The 26,413-nt window shown below is 45.4% G+C and overlaps 1 protein-coding gene across 1 annotated transcript; it reads right to left on the bottom strand.

Moving 5' to 3' along the window:
• Positions 1–9,652: 9,652 nt before the first annotated feature.
• Positions 9,653–26,168, bottom strand: LOC136303455 (tudor domain-containing protein 1-like). Its single transcript, XM_066207114.1, has 22 exons — positions 24,845–26,168; positions 22,988–23,106; positions 21,795–21,859; positions 21,454–21,598; positions 20,966–21,071; positions 20,607–20,646; positions 19,048–19,096; positions 18,244–18,324; positions 17,743–17,919; positions 17,148–17,255; positions 16,483–16,653; positions 15,981–16,229; positions 15,273–15,395; positions 14,309–14,419; positions 13,958–14,128; positions 12,795–13,040; positions 12,162–12,278; positions 11,828–11,938; positions 11,407–11,574; positions 10,815–11,036; positions 10,272–10,642; positions 9,653–9,843 (listed from the first exon to the last, which is right to left on the bottom strand). Exons 1-21 carry the CDS (start codon positions 25,069–25,071, stop codon positions 10,494–10,496), a joined length of 2,955 nt encoding a protein of 984 aa, XP_066063211.1. The 5' UTR covers positions 25,072–26,168; the 3' UTR covers positions 9,653–9,843; positions 10,272–10,493.
• Positions 26,169–26,413: the final 245 nt, after the last annotated feature.

Raw genomic sequence — 26,413 nt, 5'->3', positions numbered from 1 at the left:
TGCAATGCAGTTAACAATTGGCGGTGTGGTATGCCCCGATAATGCCTCACCCACGCATTACTGATGGTGTCATTTTCGAAATTCTGGATACCATGCCCTTGGACACTTAGTGTCTTCCAGCGATTGAACTCAATCTTTCGCCAGTCGCATGGCTTAGGATATTGGATTTTATGGAAAGGCACCTCCCATTCAGACCCCACCACTGCTCCTGGTTTGAAAGTTCCATTACTCGGAATAGGCTCCCAAATTGATGGGATAGACTCTTTCTCCCCTCCTGCTTGTATCCATAATTTCTCGTACACTTTCTCGACTTGTTCCCTTCTCAAAAACTCATGTAGAGTCGTATCCGCTGAGTGCACAAGTCTGTGCAGTCTACGCGCCTGAATACTTGGAATGAGCGCTGCCAATTTGAGTAGCCCTAACCCTCCATCCTTAAATGCCGCGTAAAAGATGGCATCGCAAGTGCATTGTGGCAGGTGAAGCCACTCCTTGACCTTATTCCTAATCAGCAAGTCAAGGGTCGCGAGGAGCCATGATCTAAGCTCGGTGTGGTCAGCGAGATACATAAGTCTCGGGATGGTATACGTTCTCAAAATGTCCATCCTCTGAAGAGGTTTAAGTGGTGCCTCCGAAATCCGATTTAACCATTTTTCCAATTTACCGAAGAGGTTGGAATCAGCAAAGCCAGTCCATGGGTCAATCATAACCCCCAGGTATTTCTCGGACTCTCCTGGATGAATCATATTAAGGGGGGTGCCATTGATTTTCCAAGCAGGGCAGTTATTGATGGTATAAGAGTCCTTAGTAGGCTTGATGTAAAAGCCGTGGCATTTCTCACCCTGCGTCAGGAGACCAGTATGTTCACAAAAGGTCTCCAGTATTTTTATGTTCGAGCACATTCCTTCCCATGAATCACTAAGCAACACCAAGTCGTCGGCGAACGCCATTGCTGTTAACTTGAACCCATCCTGATGGAACCCCACACCGGTCCTTTCCAGTTTACATAAAAGAGGGTCTAGCGCCAGATTAAACAACAAGGGTGACATCGGATCACCCTGTTTAACGCCTCTTAGGATCTTAATAGGATTGGTTTTTGTTCCTTTCAAATCAATACAGGTGGTAATGTTCTTATACATTTCCTCGATGAGCTGAACCACGTGTGGATCAACTCCCCTCTGCATCAATCCTGTAATGGTGTGTTGATGAGATACGGTGTCAAATGCCTTGGCAATGTCCACAAAAACCACCCCTAGTTCTCGCTTCTCCCGTTTACAATGCTTCATCAAAAGCTGTAATAGCTTAAGATTCTCTGAACAACCTGATGCACGGGTAAACTCCTTTTGCCTTGGGTGGATGGGGCATGCACTGGTTACCCTAGCGGTAACAATTTTGGAGAACAACCTCCAAATAGTGGAGGCGATGGTAATGGGTCTCCAGTTATTGATGTTTTTAAGTTTGCTTACCTCGGTGGATTTAGGTAATAGAACCGTTGTGCATTCCCGAAGTGCATCAGGGTATGTTCCAGTAAACAGCCATATGTTGAAGATCTCTTTCAACAGGGAAAACTCGGGATCTGTCTTATTAAGCATTCCCACCGTAATCCCATCTGGCCCGGGAGCAGAGACTCTACGCATTTCTTTCAAGTTCTTGTCAATCTCTTTCTTAGTGATTAGAGTCTCAAAAGCATAGTTAAAAGCCTCATGGTATGGTGGAAAATCCTCGAGGCCTTTAAACTCTACGGATGTTTCCCATCTTTCTTTAAAGGTTTGGTGGACAACCTCAGATGGAATAGGGCATTTCAAAGCCTCCGTATCGTCCATGATGAGGCGCGCTAGCCTTCCTCTATGGTCCTGGAATAGTTTCTGATACCTTAAGTACTTGGCCTTTCTCAACGTCTTCTTACACATCCAATTGGTTTTATTCTTGGATTTTTTCCTTTCCTTCACTCTAGATGTTTTCTTACTCTTCTTCCTTTGCTTGGTGTTGCTTTTCTGGCTAAGCTTACCAAAACCTCTTTCAATAAAATCTTCATAAACCTCATTAACCACTTTCTGCGGATCTAGCCCATCTAATATTTTTTGAACCGCCTCCTGGTAATTAGGGAACCTGCCATCAGCCAATTCCAAATTGATTACATTTAAGTAATGTTGTTTCAGTTTACCTTCTCCAGATAAGCCAAATATAGATCTCTTAGGAGCACCATCAATCTCCTCTTTCTCAGCATCATTATGAACTTTACGTTTTTTGGAGGAATTATTCAAGGTGCGTCTTTTATCGCTAATTTGTTTGACCGTTTTAGATGGAATATGTTCGGCTATTTTCTGATTAATATTCTTTTCATCGGCATAGGTCACCACTAATTGTCTTAGGAGGGATTCTTCCTCTTCAGTCCACACCCTCTTACGGCCTCCCTTCGCAGAGGTGGCTCCCTTACCAGAGGAAATCCTTTCCTCATTCCTCACCTTTGGGTGAGCGTGCCTCTTATGTTGACTGAGGCCACTTTTGGTGTTAAATTGTTGTTGGCATACTTCACACCTCCAATCACCCATTTGAACCACATCTCTTTTGCCGACACAACGTGGCATGTGACATGCAATACTGTGGTACTTGGTGTTTTGTTTCCCACATTTTGAGCACTGGAACATGATGTTTTTATGTCCATGAGCCCTTTTTAGGTGTTCAATAAGGCCTAGCATTCTCGTGAACCGGGTTGAACAACACGGACAAGGCGGAATGGTATCCGAAATAGAAACCATAGGTGGTACTGAAGGCCCATCCGCTGTGTTCTTCCCAGGAAGAGCTGCAGATGTATCCTGCTCTTCACGCCCTTTTCCTGCACACTCAGTCCCATCTCCCTTATTCTCTCTGATAACTCGAGTTTCATAAGGTTCTGGGAACTCAGCTAGTCCCTCCCAGACTTTTTCATGATGAAACCCATCTACATATACATGTTCAGAATTCAAGAATTCCAAACTAGCCAGATGGAATTCTTCCTTGCTTACAGTCTGGGCTTTGATAGGACTATCAGCTGGCCTAACTATAAGATCTAAATCGTTAGTCTGAGTGGCAGTTGATATGCACCGTAACACAAGTGATTGCACCATTTCCCGCCACGATGTTACTGTGCCTTGAGGGAGATCAGAGACAGTAGCTGTCCCTCAAAAGCTACTGATTGTTTCCAACTGTACCCCGTGGACAAAGGTAGAGGTGTACACTTTTCAATCTGAAGAGCAGTTTGCCCTTCCGAGACAGTAGTCAGTCCCTCCCTACTGCTCGTGCCCTATTACACAGTCGCGGGCAAGGTCACAGCTGAGGGTATTCTAAGTTAGCAGGCAGCCCTCTCCGCTCTCCTGACTTTGTCCAACTATAGCCCGTGGACAAGGCTTCGGGTGCACAATTTGTGGCCTGAAGAGCAGTGTCGCCCTTCCGAGACGGTAGTGGGTCCCTCCCTACCCTCGTGTCCATGCGTGGACAAGGCCTTGTGCCCCTTTTGGTGACCTGAAGAGCAAGCCCATCATTCTAACTTTCTGCCTTCTGGTGGCAGATTCTGTTGTGCTTACTTTTCACAGGAGAACTTCGAGGGACATGAAGGCCATATAAAACATGATAAATATTTGAAATTGGGAATTCTCAGAAGTATTAATGAACAAATTGGCTGCTACAACTAGGGATTTGGCCAAATTATAACAACCATTGCAGTCATCCTTCTTGGCTTTGGGGACACATCAGTGGTTGCTATCAAACATATTACCAAACTGGGAAAAGACAAATGTGAATGATCACAAATGGATAATCGATACACTTGGTGCCACACAAAGCAATGTCTCTTTGGCTCTCAGCTGTATCCAGGCACAGCTATGGATGCAGTCAGTTGCCGCCTCAATTATAAGAGAAGGAGAGGAAGGCACTTTTCCTGCTGAAATTTGGAAAATAGTTTGGGACAATGCCAATGATTTTGAAAGAGATTTCCAATCCTGGTGGATTTTAGTGAATTTTACTTACAACCCCAGTACAAACACAGTCACAGTTTTTGTGTTATGCTGTCAGTTGCCGCCTCAATTATAATAACCATACGTAATGCCTCAGTGCACCTGATACTGTTAATGCAATTATCGCTCAAGATATTTGTCTGGACACAGAACAAAATATCTGCCACTTTGAAATTCACCCTAACCAGACATTTGTAACGGTGCTAATATATATGGGCAATGGGTGTGCATGCTCTAGAACTGCTTGTGGTGTTGTAGTTTAGAAAATGTAGTGGTGGATACTAAAAATCACTCAAATTACTGTGTTTGTAACTTTATCAAAATTATAGGATGTGATTTTCCTTACATAGCCCCAGTTACCTCTTATTACCTTTTACAATCTGATTATACAGTGATGCACAAATTATTGCCTCCCCCTGTTGGGATGAATCTTATTTTGGTGAAGCAATTGTTGCTTCATCAGGACTTAATTGAAGTTTTGGAAAAGATCAAGAAAAACAGACAGAAAACCCTGGTAACTATTCATCACAATGTGAGAAAAATACATTATGTCATGGAAAGGGTAAGAAAAGATGCTGAACACAGGTGGTGGGATACCCTTTTTGGGTGGTCACCTACTGCCACAGGTATCCTGAACAAAGTGTGTCATCCCATTGTTGTTCTTTTGATTTTAGTTTTGATTGGTTTTGTTTTCTTAGCAATCTTATTCATTATGAATTGGAGATTGATGAAATGGTTAACGCAATTGATGTCTATAATGAATGTACACAATCCATCATTATAAACTATAAATAGATTATATTTAGGTGAAAATTAGTTTTTATGATTAGTTTTGATTTTTATGATTTGATGTTTGGATGATTTGATGTTGGATTTTTGTGATTTGTTTTGAATATTTGAAAAAAATGGTTTTTAAAAATTGTTTTAAATTATTATTGATTGTACTTTTGCTAATTATTATTTTCAGAAATTGTTCTAATCAATATTGATTGATTCTGTTTCTCTTTTATTTCCTTTCCCTATTTTTCCTTTTCCTCTCTTTCTCTCTCTTTCTCTGTCACTCTCTCTACTGTCTCTGTTTTCTGGGATATGCTACCAACGTGGACGAGTCCTGAAGACTTCGCAAGACTACGAAATCCTGCTGAAGGAGCTCTCTTGACGACAATCGTGAGTCACGGGGTGGTGTAAGAGACGGTCCGAAGATCCCTCGTCTGCCTCACAACCATCGTCAAGGACAGAGACTGAAACCCCTAAAAGGGACTTTAAAATCTCAACATAGGAGTTCTGGCCTGGCTGAGGTGAGATGTTGGCCAAGTGCTGCCTGCCGGTGTGTTCGATGGAAAAACCCAGCATGCGTATTGAAACATCAGAACCTGAGCAGAAACAATGGGCAAGTCACGGTGAAGTGACCGCGCCTGCTGACTCGTACTGGTTGACACTGTACCTGCTGACGACCGACTTGTTCTGAGTTCTCAAAACGAACACACTGTAATGATTTCCCCCACCTGTTTGGCCAACTGCCTGTCGCTTCAAAGAGGACTATAAGGACCCCTGAGTTAATCACAGACTTTGAGATCTCCCCACAGAAGAAGACGGGTCTGTTGGCTGGACCACGAGGATTTCATCTCTCCGTTGGTAGCTATAACCCACCCCCACTTTCTCTTTCCTCACTATCCTTTATTTCCCTTCAAATCCCCTCTATCGCACTTCTGGGCACTAAATAAAAATGCATTTTGGATTGAGCAAACTGAGTTGTCCCCCGCTGTGTCTTTTGCGCCTTGAGATCCCTAAAACGAATCATCAGGTTCCCCGCATATATTTGCGGACCCTGACAGCTTTTCAGCTGCGGGGGGGCAAGGGACAAAGGCAGCGTTAGAGACACATTGGGGCCACTGGGATGGACTGGGAGGCAGGGGAAAGCAAGGGGGTACCTGGGAAGAAGCCTGCGGGGAGCAATGGGGGGGTGCAGGAGCTGCTGTGTTCCTGCCCAGAAGTTGTGGGGTCCTGACCGAGAGGCACAGATGGGGCAGGGGCTGCGTCCTGAGTCATCCAGTGGGGTCCTGGGGTGACAGGGGCGAGAAGGCAACAGGGGCCCTGGGAAAGGGGGTTCCCTGGGAAAATTCCATGGGGCAGGGCTGGTGTCTAGGCGATCAGCAGGGGTGCACTGGGCCGTGTAGGACAGACTGGGATGACCTGCAGTGTGGTGGCCCTGTGGGGGTAGGGTCTGAGGCCGGCAGAATTCATGATATCCACAAGCAGTGTTTTCACTATTTCAACATTGTCTAAATCAATCTCCAGAGGGACCAGGAGACCTTGCAGGTCCCTGGGATGACCCTAGTGTCAGCAAGGGACAATAGGACCAAACTGCCCCTCCATTCCTAGAGGGGATGCCCTCCAATCCCAGCACCCCGCTCCTCATCCAGTGATCATTTTCAGCCCTTTTCAGGAGTGCCTGGAAAGGATTGCAAAGGTCTGGGCTGGATTGGGCCTTGTAGGGCTGTGGGGGGACACGGGTGCATGGATCAGGGTGGAGGTGCAGACAATGGGATGGGGGTTGAGAGCCTCCAAGGAGATGAAAGACACTGAAGTGGGGTGACCTGAAGAGCCCAAGGGACTGGGCTGAGGGTGTGGAAGGGGCCCTGTTGGATACAGGGGAGAAGAAAGGAATTCCATTGTAGGGACATGGGATTGCAAGGGAGGGGCTTGATGGAGACAGAAGAAACAGGATAGATGAGGACAAAACCAGAGAGGCTGGGAGATGGTTTGGGAGTAGGTGAGGAGTCCAGGAATGGCATCAGGAGACGGTGCTGCCGTGGACAGGGAGATAGGCAAAGGACTGAGGGGGAAAAGGGGGGAAAAAGACTTGGGAATGATCAGTGGGAGGGAATCCAACCAAGAGGAGAACCTGGAGAGGAGATGTCTGAGGAGGCCAAAAGGATGGGATGGTAGGCTACATAGGGTAGGATATAGGGACATAGTGATATTGGGCCTCATCTTGGCCTGTACTGGGAGGCACAGCAGGATGGGGAGGAGCAGGGCCATGCTGAGCAGAGCCACCTTCATCTTCCTATCACACTGGGCAGCTCTGGCTGAGGTGGCACCAGAGCGGGAGCACCTTAATCCCCTCCAGAACTTCTCCCTGCCCCCTCCTGTACATGCCTCAGGCCAAAACCCAGTTTAGCACAGCCCTCAGCCCTGGCTATGAGCCCAGCCCTGGCACAGAGTCCATCCCTCCTGCGGCCCTGGCATCTCGCCGACTTCCTGCACGGGCCGCCTGCCCCTGTAGGGCCCAAGTACCTCTGGGGGCCAAGGGATTTGGCAGGGAGCTGAAGGCAAGTGGATCCCTACTCCAACACTATCCATCCTCCAACAGTCCCCCAGATCCCCGCATCTCCCAGTGCTCCTCCCCTCCGGGAGCTTTCCCTGCAGGACACTCTAGAGCTGAACCCAGCCCCAAAGTGGAATGTGGAAGAACAATGGGGTCATGGCTAATAGGATCAGCCGCATAACTGGGATCTCCAGGCAATGGGGAATGGTGAACACCTGCAGACACAGCTGAAGCTTTGAGAATTACTCAGCTGTAGCACTTGCCACATCCACAGCACCCCATTTCTCAACCCTGCAGACACCAAACTGCTTCTGTCTCCAGCCCCAGAGCAGATTCCAGATGGGAGCATACCCTGCCTTGCCTCTCGCCCTGTCACACCTGCAGCCACTCTGCCATCTCAGAGTACCTGGCTCCCTCTCTGCACAGCTGCCCCGCACAAAGACTCCCAGGGATCCCATCCCCAACAAGGCTCTAACTGCCCCAGGCTGGGACCTGCCCACAGCTCCCCAAGGGCCCTTGTCCCCACAGAGGGTCTCTGCAATGCCCTGGCAAGCCAAATACTAAGACAGTAGACATCTAGACACGTCCACACACACACACACACACGCACACACACACAGAGGGACACAACTCTGGGTTTGCTGAAGGGGTTTATTGATCATTCAACAGAAATGTCCCTGGGCTCAAGGGAAAACAGGGGAGTCACTCAGGGATGATCATCTCCTGATGCCTGTGGAGCTCCCTGGGCGGCTGCTGGAACGGGCCGAGCCGGGGACAGCGCAGTTCCCGGCCGTCCGGCAGCACCCGCTCCCTGTGCAGCAGAAGGAAGCCGCGGGGCAGGTGCCCGGGCGGCAGCGGCGGCCGCGCCCTGGGGAGCTGCTGGGAGCCGCAGGGCGGGCACCTGCGCCCCTCCCGCCCCGCCGCCGGCCGCTGCCTGTTGGCCGCACTCCGGCGCCTGATGCGGAGCAGGAGGTCGGGGCGGTCGCGGCGAAACCAGGGGTTGGTGTAGTGGCGCCAGACGCCGGCATCGCCAGGCCGGCCCGGCACCTAGCGGCAGCCGTAGCGGTTGAGCTGGCGCAGGAAGGTGCGCAACCGCGTGGCCCGGAAGGTGTGCGGGGCCGGCCCCCGGGAGCCGCCCGGGCCGAGCGGCTCCCGCTCCAAGAGGGAGCGCTCGATGAGCAGCCCCCGGGCCTGGCTGTCCCAGCGCACGGAGCGGACGCGGGGGCTGTTCGCCAGGCGCCACAGCTTGGCGGGGAAGGTGCCGGCGCTGAGCCCGGCGGGCAGCGGCAGCTCCGCCATGGCGTCCATCGCCGACTGTGGCCACAACGGCCGGAGGGCAATGGCCGCGGCTCGGCTCGGCACGACTCAGCTCGGCTCAGCGCGGCACACCTCGGCTCAGCGCGGCACGGCTCGGCTCGGCACGGCCCGGCTCCCTCCCCTGTGCCCAGAGCGCTGCACACACTGCTCACCTTGGCCAGGAGTTACAGGGCAGCCGGCACAAGGGTGGCAATCCTCAGCCAGGCCTGCAGCCCTCGGCTGTGGTTTGCCTTTCTCTGCTCCTGTGCACGCTCCGGACGGCCGATGCCACCGGTCTGTGCTGTGCCCAGCACGGCCACGCTTCCCCTCGGGAGCAGCCGGCTGCCAGCTGGGCTCTGAGAGCGCAGGATTCGCCCGGGGCCCCCAAGAGGCACCCAGGGCCGGGCTGCTGCCTCTTGCAGCTCCAAGGGCCTCCTTGCAGCTGCCTCTGCCCAGGCTCAGGCTGCTCCGGGCTCTGCCAGGGCTCTGCTGGGGCTCCAGCCTGGGCAAGGCGGGGCCTGGGCTCACCTGGCAGCCACTGACAGCTCTGCACCAGCTCTGCGCCTTTCCCAGCAGCCTCCCTGATCTTTCTGCTGTCTCACTTGGGCAAAACTCTCCCCCAGACAAAGAGATTGCACTTAGGGATACAAATGCAAGTGGCAGGAACCCAAATGCTCTCGAGTCAGAGCTCAAGGCCTGCATCTGCACAGGGTATTTGGGCTGCCCCACTCGTCCTTTGGTTCTGCCTGCAAATGCCACCGCCCTTCCTGCCTCAAACACAAGTGCCACAGCTGGGTAAACCCAGCCAGTGGGCCATATTCCAAAGGCACTGCGGTCTGGAGAGCATGACGAAAGAAGAGCCTTCCCCCCCTTCAAACCGTACCAAAGAAGGCATCAATGTCACTTTCCACCTCTAGGCAAAAATGGACAGCTCAGAAGGAAATGTTGAGCATTCTCACAGGCTCAGAAGGAGGAGAATCTTCAAAATGACTTGAGGTTTCAGAAACTTTATTTACAATCCTAGGCCAAAATACTACCCTACAATCCTAGGCTAAAATCCTACTCTACAATCCTAGCTACAATCCTACTCTACAATCCTCTACGATGCTGGTGATGGAGGAAAAAGTTTTTAAGTGACTGGTCCATTCCTGTCAACTCCTTCCACTTCTTAAATGTAAGGATGAGTGGCACCAGGCTGGATGTAGGCTTGGCCGATGTTACAAATGGATGCTGCACAAAGGAAAACAAAAAAGCCAAGAATGAACCATTACTTTCCAAGCTAAGAGCCCCAAAGGCAGGGTAATCTTTTTTTCAATGAAAAGGGGATTGAGTCAGAGTAGGTCTAAGGAGCAACAGTGGGACAACAGTGGCACAGCTTACTGCAAGAGCTGCTAAGTGCCCCAGGCCTGGAAATATCTCCGGTCTGAGCATCCTGATCTCTTGAAAGAGGTCCCTGGTCATATTGCAGGGCACTTGGAGCAGATGACCCTTACAGGCCCTTGCCAGCCCAGCCCAGTCTAGGATTCCTGACTGTTCTCATTTGAACAGCACCAAGAGTGGAGGTGAGGAGGAGGAGGCTCCCCTGATGCCTTGCACTTCAGTGCAGGAGGAGCCCGTCCCTGGGACACTGTTTCCCCTGCAGCCCCTTGGCATTTTACCTGCAGCAGCTCCTTGGCAGACCAGCGCCGCGCCTCATCTCTCTGCAGGCAGCAGCTCAGGAAGTCACGCAGCAAAGGGGAGAGGAGCTTGGGCTGCTGCAGCTCTGGGATCCCTTTTGTGGCTATCAGGAATCAAGCAGCTTCAGAGTGCTCTAATTACTACTGTATATAAAAAAACCCTGAGAAAAAGTGTCAGGATACATTTCATGAAACTTCCATGTTTCAGTAGCTATTACTCCTCCTACTCCCATTTTCTTCCTCCACAGGGTTTCTTTTGAACTCTGGAAACATTAAAAAGAAAGTATTGCTTGGAGTGAATCTTACTTGCACTTTTAATTCCGTGCAGCAGCAGCTGGTCTCGCCTCCGTTACCTACAAAAACCAAATTGAATGAGCAAAATACACAGGTACATTCCTTCCCTAATTTAAGAGGTAACATGTAGCATTGTCCAGGATTTTTAGAAGAGAAAGTCATTTAGCCACCCCCTGTGCTTACAAGCCCTTCAGAATAAGTAAACTGAAGTAATCAAGCTAAAGTATGTACCTTGATGTGCAGGGTGCGAGTTTTCAGCACTGCAGGACCTGACCAAACCCTCCTTTAGCAGTTTGTCAGCTACATTCACAGAACCATGGTCAAACTGTTTCTCCACTGTGACTAAGTTAACATTTCCATTAATCCCTTTCACTGTAATTGTGACATATTGCTTCAATAATAGTTTTTTCAACTTGTCAAGCACTAATGGAGACCACTCAGCTTTCTCTATTCCTGCAAAAAAAGGAAAATCAAGTTTGTTGTATAAATAATTCCTTTAAGCTCTAACTTGAATCGTACGTACATGTTTTGGAAAATATGATGCTAAATTTTCCTAATACAAATAGCTTAAATTCTAGACATGATGAACTAAAATCATGTTTTCTAAACCAGCTTTTACCATGTTTACCAATATACAATTTCAGAAGATCATCATTTTGTTTACCAGTATTAAGGAATGAACACCACCACCTGTTCTGGTGGTATAATTTATAATGTTATTATTATTATGTTATAATTATATGAAATTTATAATGTTCAAGAAAACCAGTCAGGGGTTTTTGGGGTGGGTTTTTTTTTGCTTATTTTGGGGAGGCTTTTTTACCTGCAAGTGAACATGTAATTGTCTGAAAAGGCAGCTTCAAATAGGAATCTGTGATTGGCAGCACCTTTGAAAGGGGTAAAATTTCTGTGCTGCCATAGTCTCCATACAGTACTTTCACTGCAGCTTGGGAAACTTCCAGAACAACAGCCCTGTACCAATTGCCATTGCCTGAAAAGATTGGGACAAGAATGGTCATGTCTGAAGAATCATCTTATAAACACAGTTTATCCTGAGAATAAGAAACCATAGAGTTTTCCAGAAATTTTTAAATACTGTGGTGGATATATAAAAGGCCAATTGACAAGAAGCACAGTTAAGAGATCCATAAGCACTTTCAAGTTGTTTTTCCTTTGTCTAAAGCAAAAATGAAAGCTGTGTTTTACACTGGCCAAGGAAATGGAAGGACAAACGATTGTCTCACCTGAAAACTGAGCACAACAGGCTTCACCCAGTTTTGGTAGGAAGGGCTCTTTGTTACAAGATCTACAATAGTCTTCCAGTGAAATCAGCTCCTTAAGGAGCTTCTTTTGACCTAGAGAAAAAACCCACATTCACTAACCACATCTCAGTACAATGAAGAGCATACTTAAGCCCCCCTGCTCCCACCTTTGATATAAAATATAAATTTTTTATATTTTCCTCCTGCCCAAGATACATTTCCACACGGTTCAGTTCACCACACACATTCATTTTATTAACTAGCTTGTAACAGTGACTTCTTACTGCTACTAGGAGCAATGAACACTTTTTCTTACCTTTATTTGGAGCTGGTACAGCATAGAACAAATTTGGGCTTACAACTTCTGTTACCCAGACAGACATGGTTTCATCTACAGCCAATTCAATTGACTTCCAGTGCCCAACTGAGGTTGCTAATAGAAATAGCAAGAAAATGCAGTGTTATCACTGTCCACCAAGCATACATACATTTTAAGGAAGTGTTATTTGATATTTAGAATAAGTTTTTCAATTTCAGACACAAATACATTATCTTCCCTTCAGGAAGACAAATCTAAACCAAGATAAATTATCCTAACTTTGCTGCTCATAAACTGTTGGCATATAAAAATAGCTCAAGTAAAAAACACCTCAGAAAAAATAAGATCCTGAAAAGCAAACATGAGAAAAGGTTCAGTCATAGAAAACTTCTAATTCTCTGATTCCCACAGAGTCAAACAACCTTCATTTGAGACAAACACAGCTATTTTTACCTTTCTCTTTTTGTCTGTAATGCCACCTGCAAGGCAGCTGGTGTTCAACTGTAAAAACTGACAATATAACCAAAACTATGCATTGATATTAATTGTAGTTAAAAAAGAAAATAACAGTTAAAGGCTGGAATACTGAAAATTCTTTTTAAATGTAAAAGTTAACATTCCTTTAATTACCTTTTTGGTCAACAGACTTGTCTGGGAACTTATTTTTATCATGTAGAACTTCTTTTACAACCAGATTTTCTGAAGTTAGTATCTCATTGATCGTTTTTGGACAATCTGTGGAATTGTCAGTAAGCACTACACCTGCTCCATCCTCAGAAACAGAAGTTACTGTGGCTTGAAGCTCTAAACCTGAAGTGTACATATGAAATCTTTTTGTAGCTTCTGGATTCCATTTGCTATTTCCAGGCTTTATACCTAGGAAGTAAAATAACTGTTAAAATATCTCCCTTCATTAATATTAATTTTCCTCAGCATTATAATTTCCTTTAAAAAATTTCTTTAGAGCATACCCTGAAATATCAAGGCCACTTTTACTACCCTAGGGCAACACATTGTCCTTCATCCTGTTAACTGCTCTCCCTCCTCCTCCTTTTTTCTAAATGCCAACATTTCCTCAGGACTCCAAAGTTTCATCTTCTATATTTTATGATTCAACCAAGTAAATCCTTAGCACAAACAACACCAGTAAAACTGTTTTTGAATCAGTATAATCAGCCCTTTTTATCAAAGAAGCAGACAAAACCTATGTGTTTTAAGAGTGGGTGGGTGGGGGAACTGCAAAAGACACTTGAACAAAATGAGGTTTTGAGCTTATTCCTGTTTCCACATTTTTCATTTTTAAACCAAGCAGACTACATCAGAAAGAAAGAAAAATTCTGCAGAATTTTGAATGGTGTGGAAAAGGAATTTGCAGAGCATTGAGAAACAGCCAAATACAAGTACAAATACAAGTACAGTGCCAAATGAAAGAGAACTGAAAGGCCAACTTGCTTCATTAAAACAGATTAGCTCCCTTGCCTTCAAAAATTTTGAGAAGTAAAGTTGAACAAAAGCACATTTACTCCTAGCAGGGCAACAACCAAAAACCAGAAAGCACTACAGGATGACGCAGTGCTAAACAAGCACCCTTTGACCAGTGAAGCAGTAAGTGAAATCCATGGAGATCACTCCAGAGAACTGGCAGGAGTTCAGAGAAGTGAAAGCAAACAAACAAATCCAAAACTACAGAATTACAGAGCTCTGCAGAGTATTCCCTGTCACCACCTCCTTCCCCCAAAGCAGCAAGTCTCTAAAAGCAAGAGCCCTTGTAAGAGAAAGTTCACAGGATTCACCTGAGAGCCAGCATTTAATGGCTTGAAATGGAAGTTTCAGGAACGAGGATGAGATCAGGCGGATATTATCCAGTAGTACCTCCTCAGTATTGCCATAGTCCACAAAGCTTACTCGAACACTCCCATCTGAAGTGACATCTTGCACCACCCCACGGTACCAGTTACCATCCTCTAATTTTAGAAAAGATTAAAGAAAAGATTAATAATTACTTCACAAATTTGCTAAGTTTACCAGCCTTCACTTGTTAGTAAATAAAAAAAATTCTTTGCTGTCCTCTGCCAATGTAAACTATCAGCTAATTTTTCATGCTCACCCTATAAAAACAAAAGCATTTTAAGTCTGTTACTTGCCAGAGTAGAAAGCACAGCAAAGGTCTCCAATCTCAGGCTCAAAAACATCTGGAGGTGTTTTCTGACAGTATTCAGACAACGATTTGTTAAGTGAGTTTAGAGCAAGTAACTCTGAAAAAACAAGATGAGATCAGTGAAATGAGCTGACTTAAATTTTATCAATGCTGTTCACTCTACAGTTTCCTTGTTAACTTTCAAATGCATTCCTTGACTATGTAAGCCAATGAACAAACATCCCTGACTTTTTAAGAGCTACCCCATATTTTTTGTTTGAATGCCTTTAGCTCCCTCTTCAGCCACTGAATTTTGTCACATTCCTTTTCTAGCACTTAAAAGGCCAGTGGCAATCAGAAGTCTTTATATAGGCTTCTGATAGAGAAACAAGATTCCTTTTTAACTAATCCAATAGGAAGTCACATCTCAATGGCTGCACTTTCATTATTAGATCTCTTTAAGTTTTTATAAATTACAAGAGCGTACTAGAAGAGAGCTCCAGTAAACACTGTCTTGGCATAGGGAACATTTCTCTTACTTGCTTTTATTAACAGAATCAATAAATCATGAAGGGTGGAAAAGACCTTCAAGATCATTTAGTCCAACCATTAAGTCAGCACCACCATTATCACCCCTAAGTACCATATCCAGATGCCTCTTGCACACTTCCAGAGGCAAGAACTCTACCACCTTCCTGGAAAACTTATTCCAATGCCTGGCCACTCTTTCAGTGAAATACAATTTAAGATATCCTTTGGCTAGGTTATGGTAACTCTTTCACTCTCCTCTACTGCTTATCTTCAATATTTTCAGATTTCAATACCATGATCCAATTTCTTTGTCACTCCACTTGTATTCTTAGATAAAAACTCCAGAGGAAAGCCTTCATGCTGTAAGCTGACTTGACATAGTAGTTCATTAGAACTATAATAAATGACAAATCAGAAAGAATTAAGCTGAATAAACTTACCATGGCTGATTGAAATCTTACAGTAGAATTCTCCAGGATTGTACATTGTACATACTATGACACTGAGTGTTTGGTTAAGAGTTAATTTAATCCACTTGCACATTCCTTTGTTCGTTGTGTCCTCTAGAGAGGACAGAGAAAAGCACAGAATTAAAAGAAATTAAAGTAACTTTTACAGGAAAAAAAAAATAATCCCAAATGCTTATTCCCATCCTCGAATTTCTTGTTATAAACTGTCCAACAGACTAATTACCAGTGAGAGCCTCTTTGCAGACTAAAACCAAGTAAGAAAAGCATGCCAGCTGTTTGATGCATTTCTTCATTATCAAAAAGAGCAAGCCATAGATAAGAGGGAAGAGTAACCACACAGAAAGGTAAAGACTAGCTGGCAGCAGCCTGGGCAAGAGGGACACTGGAGAACCTTGGTTCCTGCAAACTGGGTAGGGAGCATAGAAGAGGGAAACTACTGTCACCAAGGCTACTGGAAACAATCTAAGGAGGAAGAGCAAAAAAGATTACTAGAAAGACTGGTCACAGAAATTGACACTGTATATTATACTCAGGCACCTGAAAGAAGCTTATGGACTTGTGAAGGCTGGACTTGATGAGCCAGACTGAAAAGTTTACTAGACAAGAGCTTGCATTCTCTGTGCCCACTCTAGCAGGAGGTTAAATAATGCCAGTGCAGCAAGATGTGTTCATATTCACCATGGGCTTGCTCATCATCACTCCCTCTGGCTGCTGGTAGGGCCATGCTCAGTTTCTCAGCTGCCCAGCCTTCCTTGATGAGAAGGCTTGATATATTTACTGCTGGGGTACCTGATGCATCTGTAAGCTCCACCACAGATCCAGAACTCTCTTTATCCACTACTTTTACTGTCAACACTTTGTCTTTCACCAGCCTTTTCATGTAAGAAATACCTTCTGAGGTCCATGATCCCAAGGGTGGCTTTACATCTAGAAAGTCGCATAGTATGGAAAGGTTTGAGGCCAGTCCAACTCTCATCAATGTGTGGACAGGTACAACAACTGCAAGGACATTCTGAAATATTTGTCGCATCTCGTAGATATGCCATAAAAGTTAAGAATTCTGGAAATAATGCCTACCATTACCTCCAACCTTCCCCATGTTTCAATGTGAGATAACTACAGGTGTGATGGTTATGTAATACCACTTGTTGTTCCCCTGTCTAGTTTGAAACTTTCATACCTGCCAGGCTACATCTTATGGCTTGAGCTGGCAAGTCCATTAAGCTTGGAATTATAGGACGAAGTCTGGTCAGTGGAAGAGAGTCAGAATTACCATAATCCATATAGTCCACTAAAACTGTGTCTTCAGAAGCATAAGCTGTAACAGCAGCACGATACCAAAGGTTGTCTTCTAGAAAGGAAGATACAGATGTAATGTCTGAGAACACAATTTTACTTTTTTTGACAGGCCAATATAAAAATACATCCATCCCAGAACAGCTCAGGACTACCAGGTGTTGGCTAAGTAGCATTTTGAGAAGCAGTCTATCAGAGCAGCATCATTACATATAATCCCATTTGTTCTGTGCTTCTTTTGGGGACTGAAATGTCAAAGATATATTATTTCCAACCCTGGGGAAATAGTACTTAGCAACATAAAAAACCACAAATTTTCCATTCTATTCTAAATAATCTGAATCCAGTATTAAGAGTTTGCTCAATAAAGGGACATTTTAAATTTGGTACTTTACAGATATCGTTTTTAAATCACTACCAAGCATTATCCACAGCCAAAAACCAAAACCAAAAAACTCTATATGAAACATTTCTGAACATAATTACAAAATGCATCTTTTTGGTAATAAATTTAAGTGACATAACTTAGTATTTGCACTCCATTTTTACCTGTGAACTGGGCACAGCACACATTGCCAGCAGCAGGACGGAAAGATGGACTACTGGGAAATTTGTCACAGTATTCATTAAGAGATGCTTCAAGCTCAGCAAGTTGACCTGATGTTAAAACACATAGGGTTTGGAACACAGCCTGTCTTGCAATCATTATAAAATAATTAAGCTCAAAGCCTGGAAGAACATCTTGTAATCTAATGGAGATTATTTCAAATGTTTAGCATTGATCAGACTAGGGCTCCTCAATCATTAACATCCAAGAGAGAGCCCTCATGTGTGTCAGGGAACAGACAGGGAAAACCAGTGATGGATTTTTTCAGCAAAGTGACAAAGTTGATGCCAGTGCAAATTGAAAGCAAGCTAGTGGAGGCATGCCAAGAAGAAACCAAGGAAGACAGCTCTTCCAACAACAGGCAGATGATGAGGTAGGCCACTTCTTCCCAAAGGACACAATTTGCTACTGATTACCCAGAATTAAAAGGCTGCACATGGACACAGATGAAAAAATCACCTTCCTCCAGCCACTGCGTACCAAAGAGAAAAATGCCATACTAGGAATTCTACATCCCATTTCCAACCCATCACTTACGGGCATTTTGCATCCGCTGACAAAAAAAGGTGTCAGGAGTTTTAATGTGAGAAACCACACCAGAAAATTCATCTCCGATACTTAAAGAGACAAACTTGGCAACTGAATCAGCACAGTGAGAGGAGTCTTCATCCTCGGGGAATTTTTTTGCACTTCCCTTCGAATGGTTTTCTGATACTGCACATAAAAAAGAAAAAAAGGTTGCCAATCAAAAGCTAGCTGACTTTGAAAATATAAACATACTGGAATAGTTTATTCTTTCTATTGATACTTTGGATTTTGATAGCTCCTGTCCTATTATGAAATTAATGCTCACATAATAACCACTATACAAATGTTATGTACTATATAAATATATATGAGCTAATGCCAGTAGTGACCTGAAGGAAGCTCCATTAGCCAACATTTTTAAGTCTGAAGTGATGCTAGTGAGCAGCTAGAATATTATGCAGCCCAGAAGGACTTAAAATTCCCCAAGTTCAGTTTGATTTGCTTGCTTACCGTTTGGAGAGTCTCCTTTGGCATCACATCCTGAAGTTAAAGGAGGCTTCATTTCTAAGGGAACTTTATTTAGGCAGTCTTCTAAAATACAGATACAAGAATAAATGATTTATCATACAAAATAGCCATCAGCTAGTTTCACTTCAGAACCACCCCCTGAGCCAGATCTATATCCCTATCACAAGGTGAGCATGTTCTACTTATTTGTTCAGCACTTAGTGTTTAAAATGCAAAACAAAGGTAATTTCAGAGCAGCTCAACTACTTGAGTTCTCTGAGCACATTCACAGCTCCAAGACTGTCTGACTTCATAAAATGAGCAAAGCAGTAACAATCAACATTCACCTGCAGCCCCTAAAGACTGTGGGCTGAAAAACTGATCATAGCTTTTCAGACACACGGATTCGTAACTTACTTCATTATTTACAATACTGAGTACGGAATGATTTAGTTGAGATGTCTTTGCAAATTCGGGTTTCTCAGCTATTACATACTCCATACCTGATGCATGAAGCCGTAGTCCTAACTTTCAATACCATTATGTTGCTTTGATTTTTTTAGTTTTCTGATGTTTGCATTTTTGTAGTGGAGTTTCTCACGTTTCATGTAAGCTTAGCAAGGTATTTCAGGCACTGACATTTTATGGAAAGGTGAAATAAAGTAGAATTGAAAAAAAAAAGTCAAGGGAGTGGTTGGGAAAGGGACAAGAGGGAGGAGGGCAAAAGAAAAAGCACTCATCTTTTACAGGTGTTGGGGAGGGCTGTTTATTGTGGTAGGATTTTTACCCACACAATCAAGCACTTACGAGAATCTGGAAGAACATCATCTACAGTAAAACTCAACCTCACTTCCTCCTGTAATATATCAACACCAGTTAGTGAATAGCGCTTTCTCATGAGCTGTGGAAAACAAAGCTGGCAATGCCTACATCACATCCTTCTCCTTTTGGAACATAATGGGAAAAGAAATACTTAATGGACTGGAAATAATTATAATTGGAACAAGAGGGGATAGTAGATTATTTCCCCCTAAGTGACTAAATAATTAAGGCCTTCAGAAATATTGCCTTGCATATTAAAGCTGCTTCAAGTGGGGCTTGAAGTGCAATCAATTCAACTACCTTCTGCACTCTCTTCCAAAGAACTGGCAAATTAAGGTAAAAATAAAGAATCCCCAGAAGTTGAACTACCCTATTTAAAACAAGTACAAGTTATGTTTAATATGAAGCTGTTCAGCTGTAGCTCCTTAGAGTAAGGAAGTTCAAGAAACTCTGCAAAGATACACTGAACATCAATGAAGAACAAGACTCACACATTCTCCTGGAGACTCACACATTCACCTCCTCCCACCTGTTTTACAGGACAACTCAGCTAAAATTCCTAGTTATAACACTCTCATAAATGAGAAGAAAAGAATTCCACCTGCTTTCCTGTAACCTTAACACCCCAGAGTAGATTAGAGCTGCTGCTTTATCTGCTGGCATCCATTTTTAAAAAGTCTAATTTAATGTAACCCACCTTAATATCATTCAACATGCAATCTGAGCTCTCTTCTACAGAACTTTTGAGAGCTTCAAAAGGTGAACAAGATAAAAAAGCCCCTTTCATTCTTTGAAAATAAAGTGACTGCAAATTTTTTATTCATATTGTGCAACCATTTGGTAAAAGGGCCCTCACCATCAGTTGATCAGTTTCATTAGAACCCAGTCACAAGCACACACACAACAGGAACTAACAGGATGAGCTAACAGAAGTCCCATGACATGTAGCTTCCTTTCTAAATTCCTTCAAAAAGTTAAACAGATGAATAAGCTACTTCAAAGAAGTACATGACAAAGGAGTTCTACAGGCTAGTTGGAGGTTTGCAAACTTATTCACCTTCATAGATGTGATCCCAAGAAAACACAAAGAAAAATCAAATCCTGCAGAAGAGTTCATAGGAAAACTGGAAGAAATGTTTGGCTCAAAGTAAGATCAAGAGATTTCAACACATTACAAAGGAGAACTGTGTCATCTAGTTCCTTCCACAGCAAAGAACAACAGCTTACCTGCATCTGTTACTGTAAAATACATTCAATGTATTTCTCTAATAAATGTCCAAGGCTCTAGGTCAGCTCATGATTTTGTCACAGAAACAAGACACCAGAAGTTTTCTGAATTGGACACAATACATCTGTATTCTAAGTGCTTCTAAGAGCTCTAGAAGTAACAATTTTCTGAATGCGTCCCCCAGTAACTTTTAGTTTGAAGCACTGATCTTTCTAAAAGGAGGAACTTGTTCATTTCCCATACAGGTTAAATGAAGCACACTGTCACTCACTCACAGCAGATCCATTCAAGACATAGTCAAAATCGTATTCCATACCTTAAGACAAACTTCTGTCTTGGATTTGCTATTACTTAAACTGTAATCAAAGAAAAACATGTCAACTTGAAGAACCAAAGACTGACAGGTAGCATCAATAATACAATCTACTTGCAAATAGATAAAAGGCTGTGTTCATAGTATGTGATTTTTGCCACCCCTTATTCCTCATTCACTATAATGCAGAATTACAAATAAGGTAATATGTAATAATGACAGGCATAAGATAATGCAGTTCTAGCCTAAGAATAAGCAGGACATTTTACTGTAACAGTGCCTTCCCATGGTCATTTATGTTGTAGTGGGAAGGACGTGGTCTTTCTGTGAAGATTATTTGGCAGAATTTCCAACAAACTTACTTCTGTTTAATGGGATCACAAACTACTCTGTGTGTTGGCCAGTCTTTTTTCTGACAATCTGCAGAGCAATAGTATGTTTGCAGACACTGTGAACATCTGAACTTCCCTAGAACAAACAAAAAAGATGAGAAGTCTGAGCAAAACACGTGTTGGAAGGAACAACTGTTTAAATAACTGCTTTACAAAAACAACTTCCCTGCAATTCTAAGCAAATAAAAATAGGCATTTGTATTCACATACAGCTATCAGACATTGTTGCCCCAAATGTCCCAAATTCCTTCTTTTTTCAAGGAAAAAAACCCACCACTTTTGATAAGGAAATGCTGTCTTCTGCTTGTCAGTTCTGTTACTCCAACTATGTTCTGAACAGTCTGTACTTGTGTCTGAGAGTTAAAAATATACATCCATTTAAAGACATTCCTGAGCAAACCTGATCTAGTTTCACTGATAAATGTACAGTATGTCACAGACTACAGGACAGCACTTACCAAACAGACCACGACGACGGCAAGTGCCCCCTTTACGGGGTGGTACTAATAAACTCAAGAAACTCTTATCACAGCGAACAGAAAAGGCACCCTTGGAATATTGCCATTTCTTTGGCTTCCCATTTATCCAATTAGAATGTGACACCTGTGGAAGAAAAACTCGAAGTCATTCTTACTGGAAAGAAGCTGCCCGTTGGGGTAGAAATATTCTAATACACAAAAATATGACAACAAAAGGAGACAAAACTTCTAAGTTCTAGAAGGAGAAATACATGCTGGTAATTCCTTCTATCTAGAAATGCTCAGAACACTTGGGGCAACTATAAAGTGAAATAACTCACAGTATTTTCTTTATCAGATGCAGCTATGCAGTTCTCTCTACCAGTTCTGTCTTCCATAGAACTTCCTAGAAGCAGAAGTATTTGCAAAAGGGATCTGATTAACAACGCTAACACATGCCTATGTTAAGGAATATTTGCAGGAAGAAACAAGGCTCTTGGCTACTCCTACTATTCTGCCAGCCCATTTGAGTGAATGGAGATGCCTGGACCATGACACACTCTGGAAGTCACTTGTTTTCATTCTGATACCACATTTGTTCAGTAATGCAATCAGTGGTATTACTAAAACAACAGTTTCACCTTTTGTGCTTATCACTCAAGACTGAGAAACAAAACACTCTGAAAGCAGAGATTCTGACTTTCCAGTGAGTGCCTTATAAACCCTCTGACTTTTTCTTTACCAAACAATTTGTAGAAGACATTCAGCTAAGCCTGCATATCAGTATAGTAGGAACTCTCTTTATAAGTGGGCAACTCATCCAGCTACAAAGAATTTGTTTCTGTTCTAGGCTACACATGCCATTCACATCTTGTCCCAGCCTGGCAGGCCTGTCGAAGGTCTCCACTGAGACAGCACAAAGCTTACGTGGCCTTTTTTTTCCCCACCTGGAAGCAAGTTAATCCTGTAAACTCTGCCTGAACTACAACTCTTGCCTGACATGAAATCAAACTCCATGAGCTCTCCAGACCTAAGGTGTTTTTACATAAAGCTAGTTCAGATCTCCCAAAGTGAAGCCTTCCCCTCTCCCCAGCTTGGAGTAAGAGACCATGGATCAGACAGTACTGAGGCACTTAAGAAGCAAGAAACATTGCTGAAGGAACTCCAACTCCCACTTATCAGTCCAAATTCCCTAACACTTCAATTATCCTGGTGGGTTTTTTTAGTTTCTGAGACATTTCAGCATACAGAAGTTTGGATAATTAGTAGCTGTATTTATAAGCTATACTCATACTAATGATGTGCATCAGTAATAAAGCATATACACAATCACAGAAGAATAAAATCAAGATACCTCTGTCAAGCTTAGGACAAAGTCTCTCGTTATTGCACTTGTGCTGCTGTTAAAACTTTCTGTACTGTTTCTACATTTGCCAAAAACACCCTCTACTGTTTGATTACAAAATATTGGATTTTGTTAGATATTTCAGAAACTCAGCCTCAAAACTAAAAGCTTTCAACAGTAAGTTTGTACCTGTGACCCTGCTGCTTAAATCTGCATCTGCAACTTCATTATGTTGAAGATTAAGTGGTTCTGCCATCATGTAAAGGTTACCATTAGAGTATAACCAAAGGTGGCTGTCAGCCAGGTAACTGCAAAAGCATGGATTTAAAGATTAATTCAGGTAGGCACACAAATGAAAGCATTTTTGGGTCATATTCTGAAGATATATTTAAGCATTCACTTTGGAAGGCTAATTCTCTACCATCTATTTCTTCTATTTGCACAGCAAAACACTTTCTGCATTAAAGAACTCAACAATGAATACTGCAGATTGATGAAAATTCCTTTAGGAGAGGATCACACCGACAAACGGGAGTGACCATCAACACCTGCAGGTGAAGCTCACTGTGTTACTGGAGGAGACACCTCGCTGTGCTTCTGTTAAAGAAGTTTTTAGTAACGAAAAGCACAGGCTGCACTCCTGGGCTCCTCATGCCCGGGAGCCTGAGGGGAGGCACTGCCCGAGGGGAAGCAGTGCCCTGGGCTCTGCTGAAAGGTGTCTTCAGCACCTGCCTTCCAAATGCTAAGACGCAATATAATTGTTTTAAGTGAAAAGTATAGGAGAAAACAAACCAAAACGAAGCTGCTAATAAAGCAGAGTAGTCTTCGAAGCGACGCTGCGAACCAACTCCACCAGTAACGCGCTTTCAACAACGGCAACTAATTAAACAGGTGCTATTAAAATTAAGTCATTTTGAATAACTCAGAATAAAATTAGACAGCCCCGTCCCACGGCCTCCAGCCAAGCTCGCAGCCACCGCGCCACCTCCGGTCCTCTCTCCCTTCAGCAAAGCGCACACCCCGGGCCGGCCCCGGCTCCTTTCCCGGGGGAAAGCGAAGAGACCACCGCCCGCCCCTCTCTCCCCGCAGAGCAGCGCTCACCCCGGGCCGGCCCCTGCCCCTGCATCCCCGCAGAGCAGCGCTCACCCCGGGCCGGCCCCTGCCCCTGTATCCCCGCAGAGCAGCGCTCACCCCGGGCCGGCCTCTGCCCCTGTATCCCCGCAGAGCAGCGCTCACCCCGGGCCGGCCCCTGCCCCTGTATCCCCGCAGAGCAGCGCTCACCCCGGGCCGGCCCCTGCCCCTGTATCCCCGCAGAGCAGCGCTCACCCCGGGCCGGCCCCTGCCCCTGTATCCCCGCAGAGCAGCGCTCACCCCGGGCCGGCCCCTGCCCCTGTATCCCCGCAGAGCAGGGCTCACCCCGGGCCGGCCCCTGCCCCTGTATCCCCGCAGAGCAGCGCTCACCCCGGGCCGGCCCCTGCCCCTGTATCCCCGCAGAGCAGCGCTCACCCCGGGCCGGCCCCTGCCCCTGTATCCCCGCAGAGCAGCGCTCACCCCGGGCTGGCCCCTGCCCCTGTATCCCCGCAGAGCAGCGCTCACCCCGGGCCGGCCCCTGCCCCTGTATCCCCGCAGAGCAGCGCTCACCCCGGGCCGGCCCCTGCCCCTGTATCCCCGCAGAGCAGCGCTCACCCCGGGCCGGCCCCTGCCCCTGTATCCCCGCAGAGCAGCGCTCACCCCGGGCCGGCCCCTGCCCCTGTATCCCCGCAGAGCAGCGCTCACCCCGGGCCGGCCCCTGCCCCTGTATCCCCGCAGAGCAGCGCTCACCCCGGGCCGGCCCCTGCCCCTGTATCCCCGCAGAGCAGCGCTCACCCCGGGCCGGCCCCTGCCCCTGTATCCCCGCAGAGCAGCGCTCACCCCGGGCCGGCCCCTGCCCCTGTATCCCCGCAGAGCAGCGCTCACCCCGGGCCGGCCCCTGCCCCTGTATCCCCGCAGAGCAGCGCTCACCCCGGGCCGGCCCCTGCCCCTGTATCCCCGCAGAGCAGCGCTCACCCCGGTCTCCTCCCCGCCGTCCGCGCCGCCCCACGCGGGCAGCAGGGCCGGCCGCTCACTCGAGGCGCACGGGCGGGAAGAGAGGAAGCAGCCGCCCCCGGAGGCCAGGCCCGTCTCCAGCCGGGGCCGGCGGGTCCGGGCCGCCCATCCCGCCCCGCCCAGGCGGGACCCCGACCCTCAGGGGCGGAGCGGGGCGTGTGCTGCCCGGCCGCTCGCTGCGCCGCCATCGCGGCCCGGGAGGAGGGAGGAAGGTCGGAGGGGTCTTCTACTAATCCAGGTTACTTCAAGCTCCGTTCGGCCTGGCCTTGAGCCCTTCCAGGAATGGGGCATCCACAACTTCTCTAGGCAACCTGTGCCAGCACTTCGCAAAGGGTTTCTTCCCAATATCTAATCTAAACCCGTCCTCTCTCAGTTTGAAGCCATTTTCCCGAGTCCGATCGCAACGTGCCCTTGTAAAAAGTCCCTCTTCAACTCTCTTGTACCTTTAGGTACTGGAAGGTGCTCTGAGGTCTCCCCAGAGACTTCTCCAGGATGAACAACTCCAGTTCCCAGCCTGACCCTATAGCTGAGGCGCTCCAGGCCTCTGAGCATTCTTGTGGGCATAATTACCCACAGCTGAACCAGTAACACAAGTTTATTTCATACAAGTTCAGGAAATGGCTGTGGGAGCTATGCAAAAAGCTGAGATTTGATACATAAAATTGATGCATTTGTATTTTAAAGTATTTGAATTTTGCCCTGCAGCCGAGAACGTACATCACTTCATCTCCCATTTCCAACCTATTCTCATTTTCCTTTGTCCTTTTTTCCTCTTTCTCTTCTGTACAAGGTGTTTTTCCCTTTTCTTCAACTTTTGTTTCCCACCTCCATGTCTCTATCTTCATGGGAAAATACACTTCATCCTCAAGACTGCTGCAGGTTTATGCTGCTAGTCAGACGTGATCTCAGGTGTTCCCAATGCCGTGCAATTAAGCTTTCACCAAAAACTAAATTAATCTGATCTATTTTAGTGCCTAAATTGTTGTACTTATTATTGAAGTGCAGAAAATCACTGATGGATTTTATTGTTACATGTTCTGTACAGCAGGGAATAATTATCTCTGTTCACAGAGAAGTAGCTGAAGCACGGCTATTTTGCCTTAAGTCATTTGGCATCTGGCTGTGACAGTGTTTCAGTCTAAATCATCTGTATTTAAGTCTAGGATCCTGTCTGCTAAACTAAGCATTCTCAAAAGTGAAAAACACATCTGAGGACTGCTGAGTTTTCTCTCAGTGCTTTAGATACCACCTACTAAAGTCAGAGGAAAGGCTTCTCCTGGCTTACATGAACCTCCAGCCCCTAGCTCTAGCCTGAGCAGAAGCTGGGTGGATCAGAGGTTGCTCTTACAAGGAGAAGGAAAATTAGGTGGGATTTGGTGGGATGTGGTGGGATTTCAAGAAATCCACTTGCCAAAGCACTCAGCATTGCATATCAGAGTAGGCACACTTGTTATGTGGGAGATTGCGAGGAGACAGGGCAATCATGATCATACCGCCTTCATCATCTCCCTGCCCCTTGTCCCTCTGTCC

This window comes from Chamaea fasciata, unplaced genomic scaffold, assembly GCF_029207755.1.
Source record: "Chamaea fasciata isolate MVZ Bird 193981 ecotype frontalis unplaced genomic scaffold, bChaFas1.0.hap1 SCAF_34, whole genome shotgun sequence".
Classification (NCBI taxonomy): domain Eukaryota; kingdom Metazoa; phylum Chordata; class Aves; order Passeriformes; family Sylviidae; genus Chamaea; species Chamaea fasciata.
This window is presented reverse-complemented; position numbering and strand designations above follow the sequence as displayed.

Bases quoted from the DNA above. Each gene is read 5' to 3' on its own strand.
- LOC136303455 (XM_066207114.1), bottom strand. From the start codon at position 25,071: ATGGCGGCGCAGCGAGCGGCCGGGCAGCACACGCCCCGCTCCGCCCCT. The intron at 18,325-19,047 runs GTAAGTGCTTGA...TCTGTATTTTAG, and splicing joins TGATGTTCTTCCAGATTCTC to AAGACTGCCTAAATAAAGTT. The intron at 16,230-16,482 runs GTATGAAAGTTT...GCGACTTTCTAG, and splicing joins CATAAGATGTAGCCTGGCAG to ATGTAAAGCCACCCTTGGGA.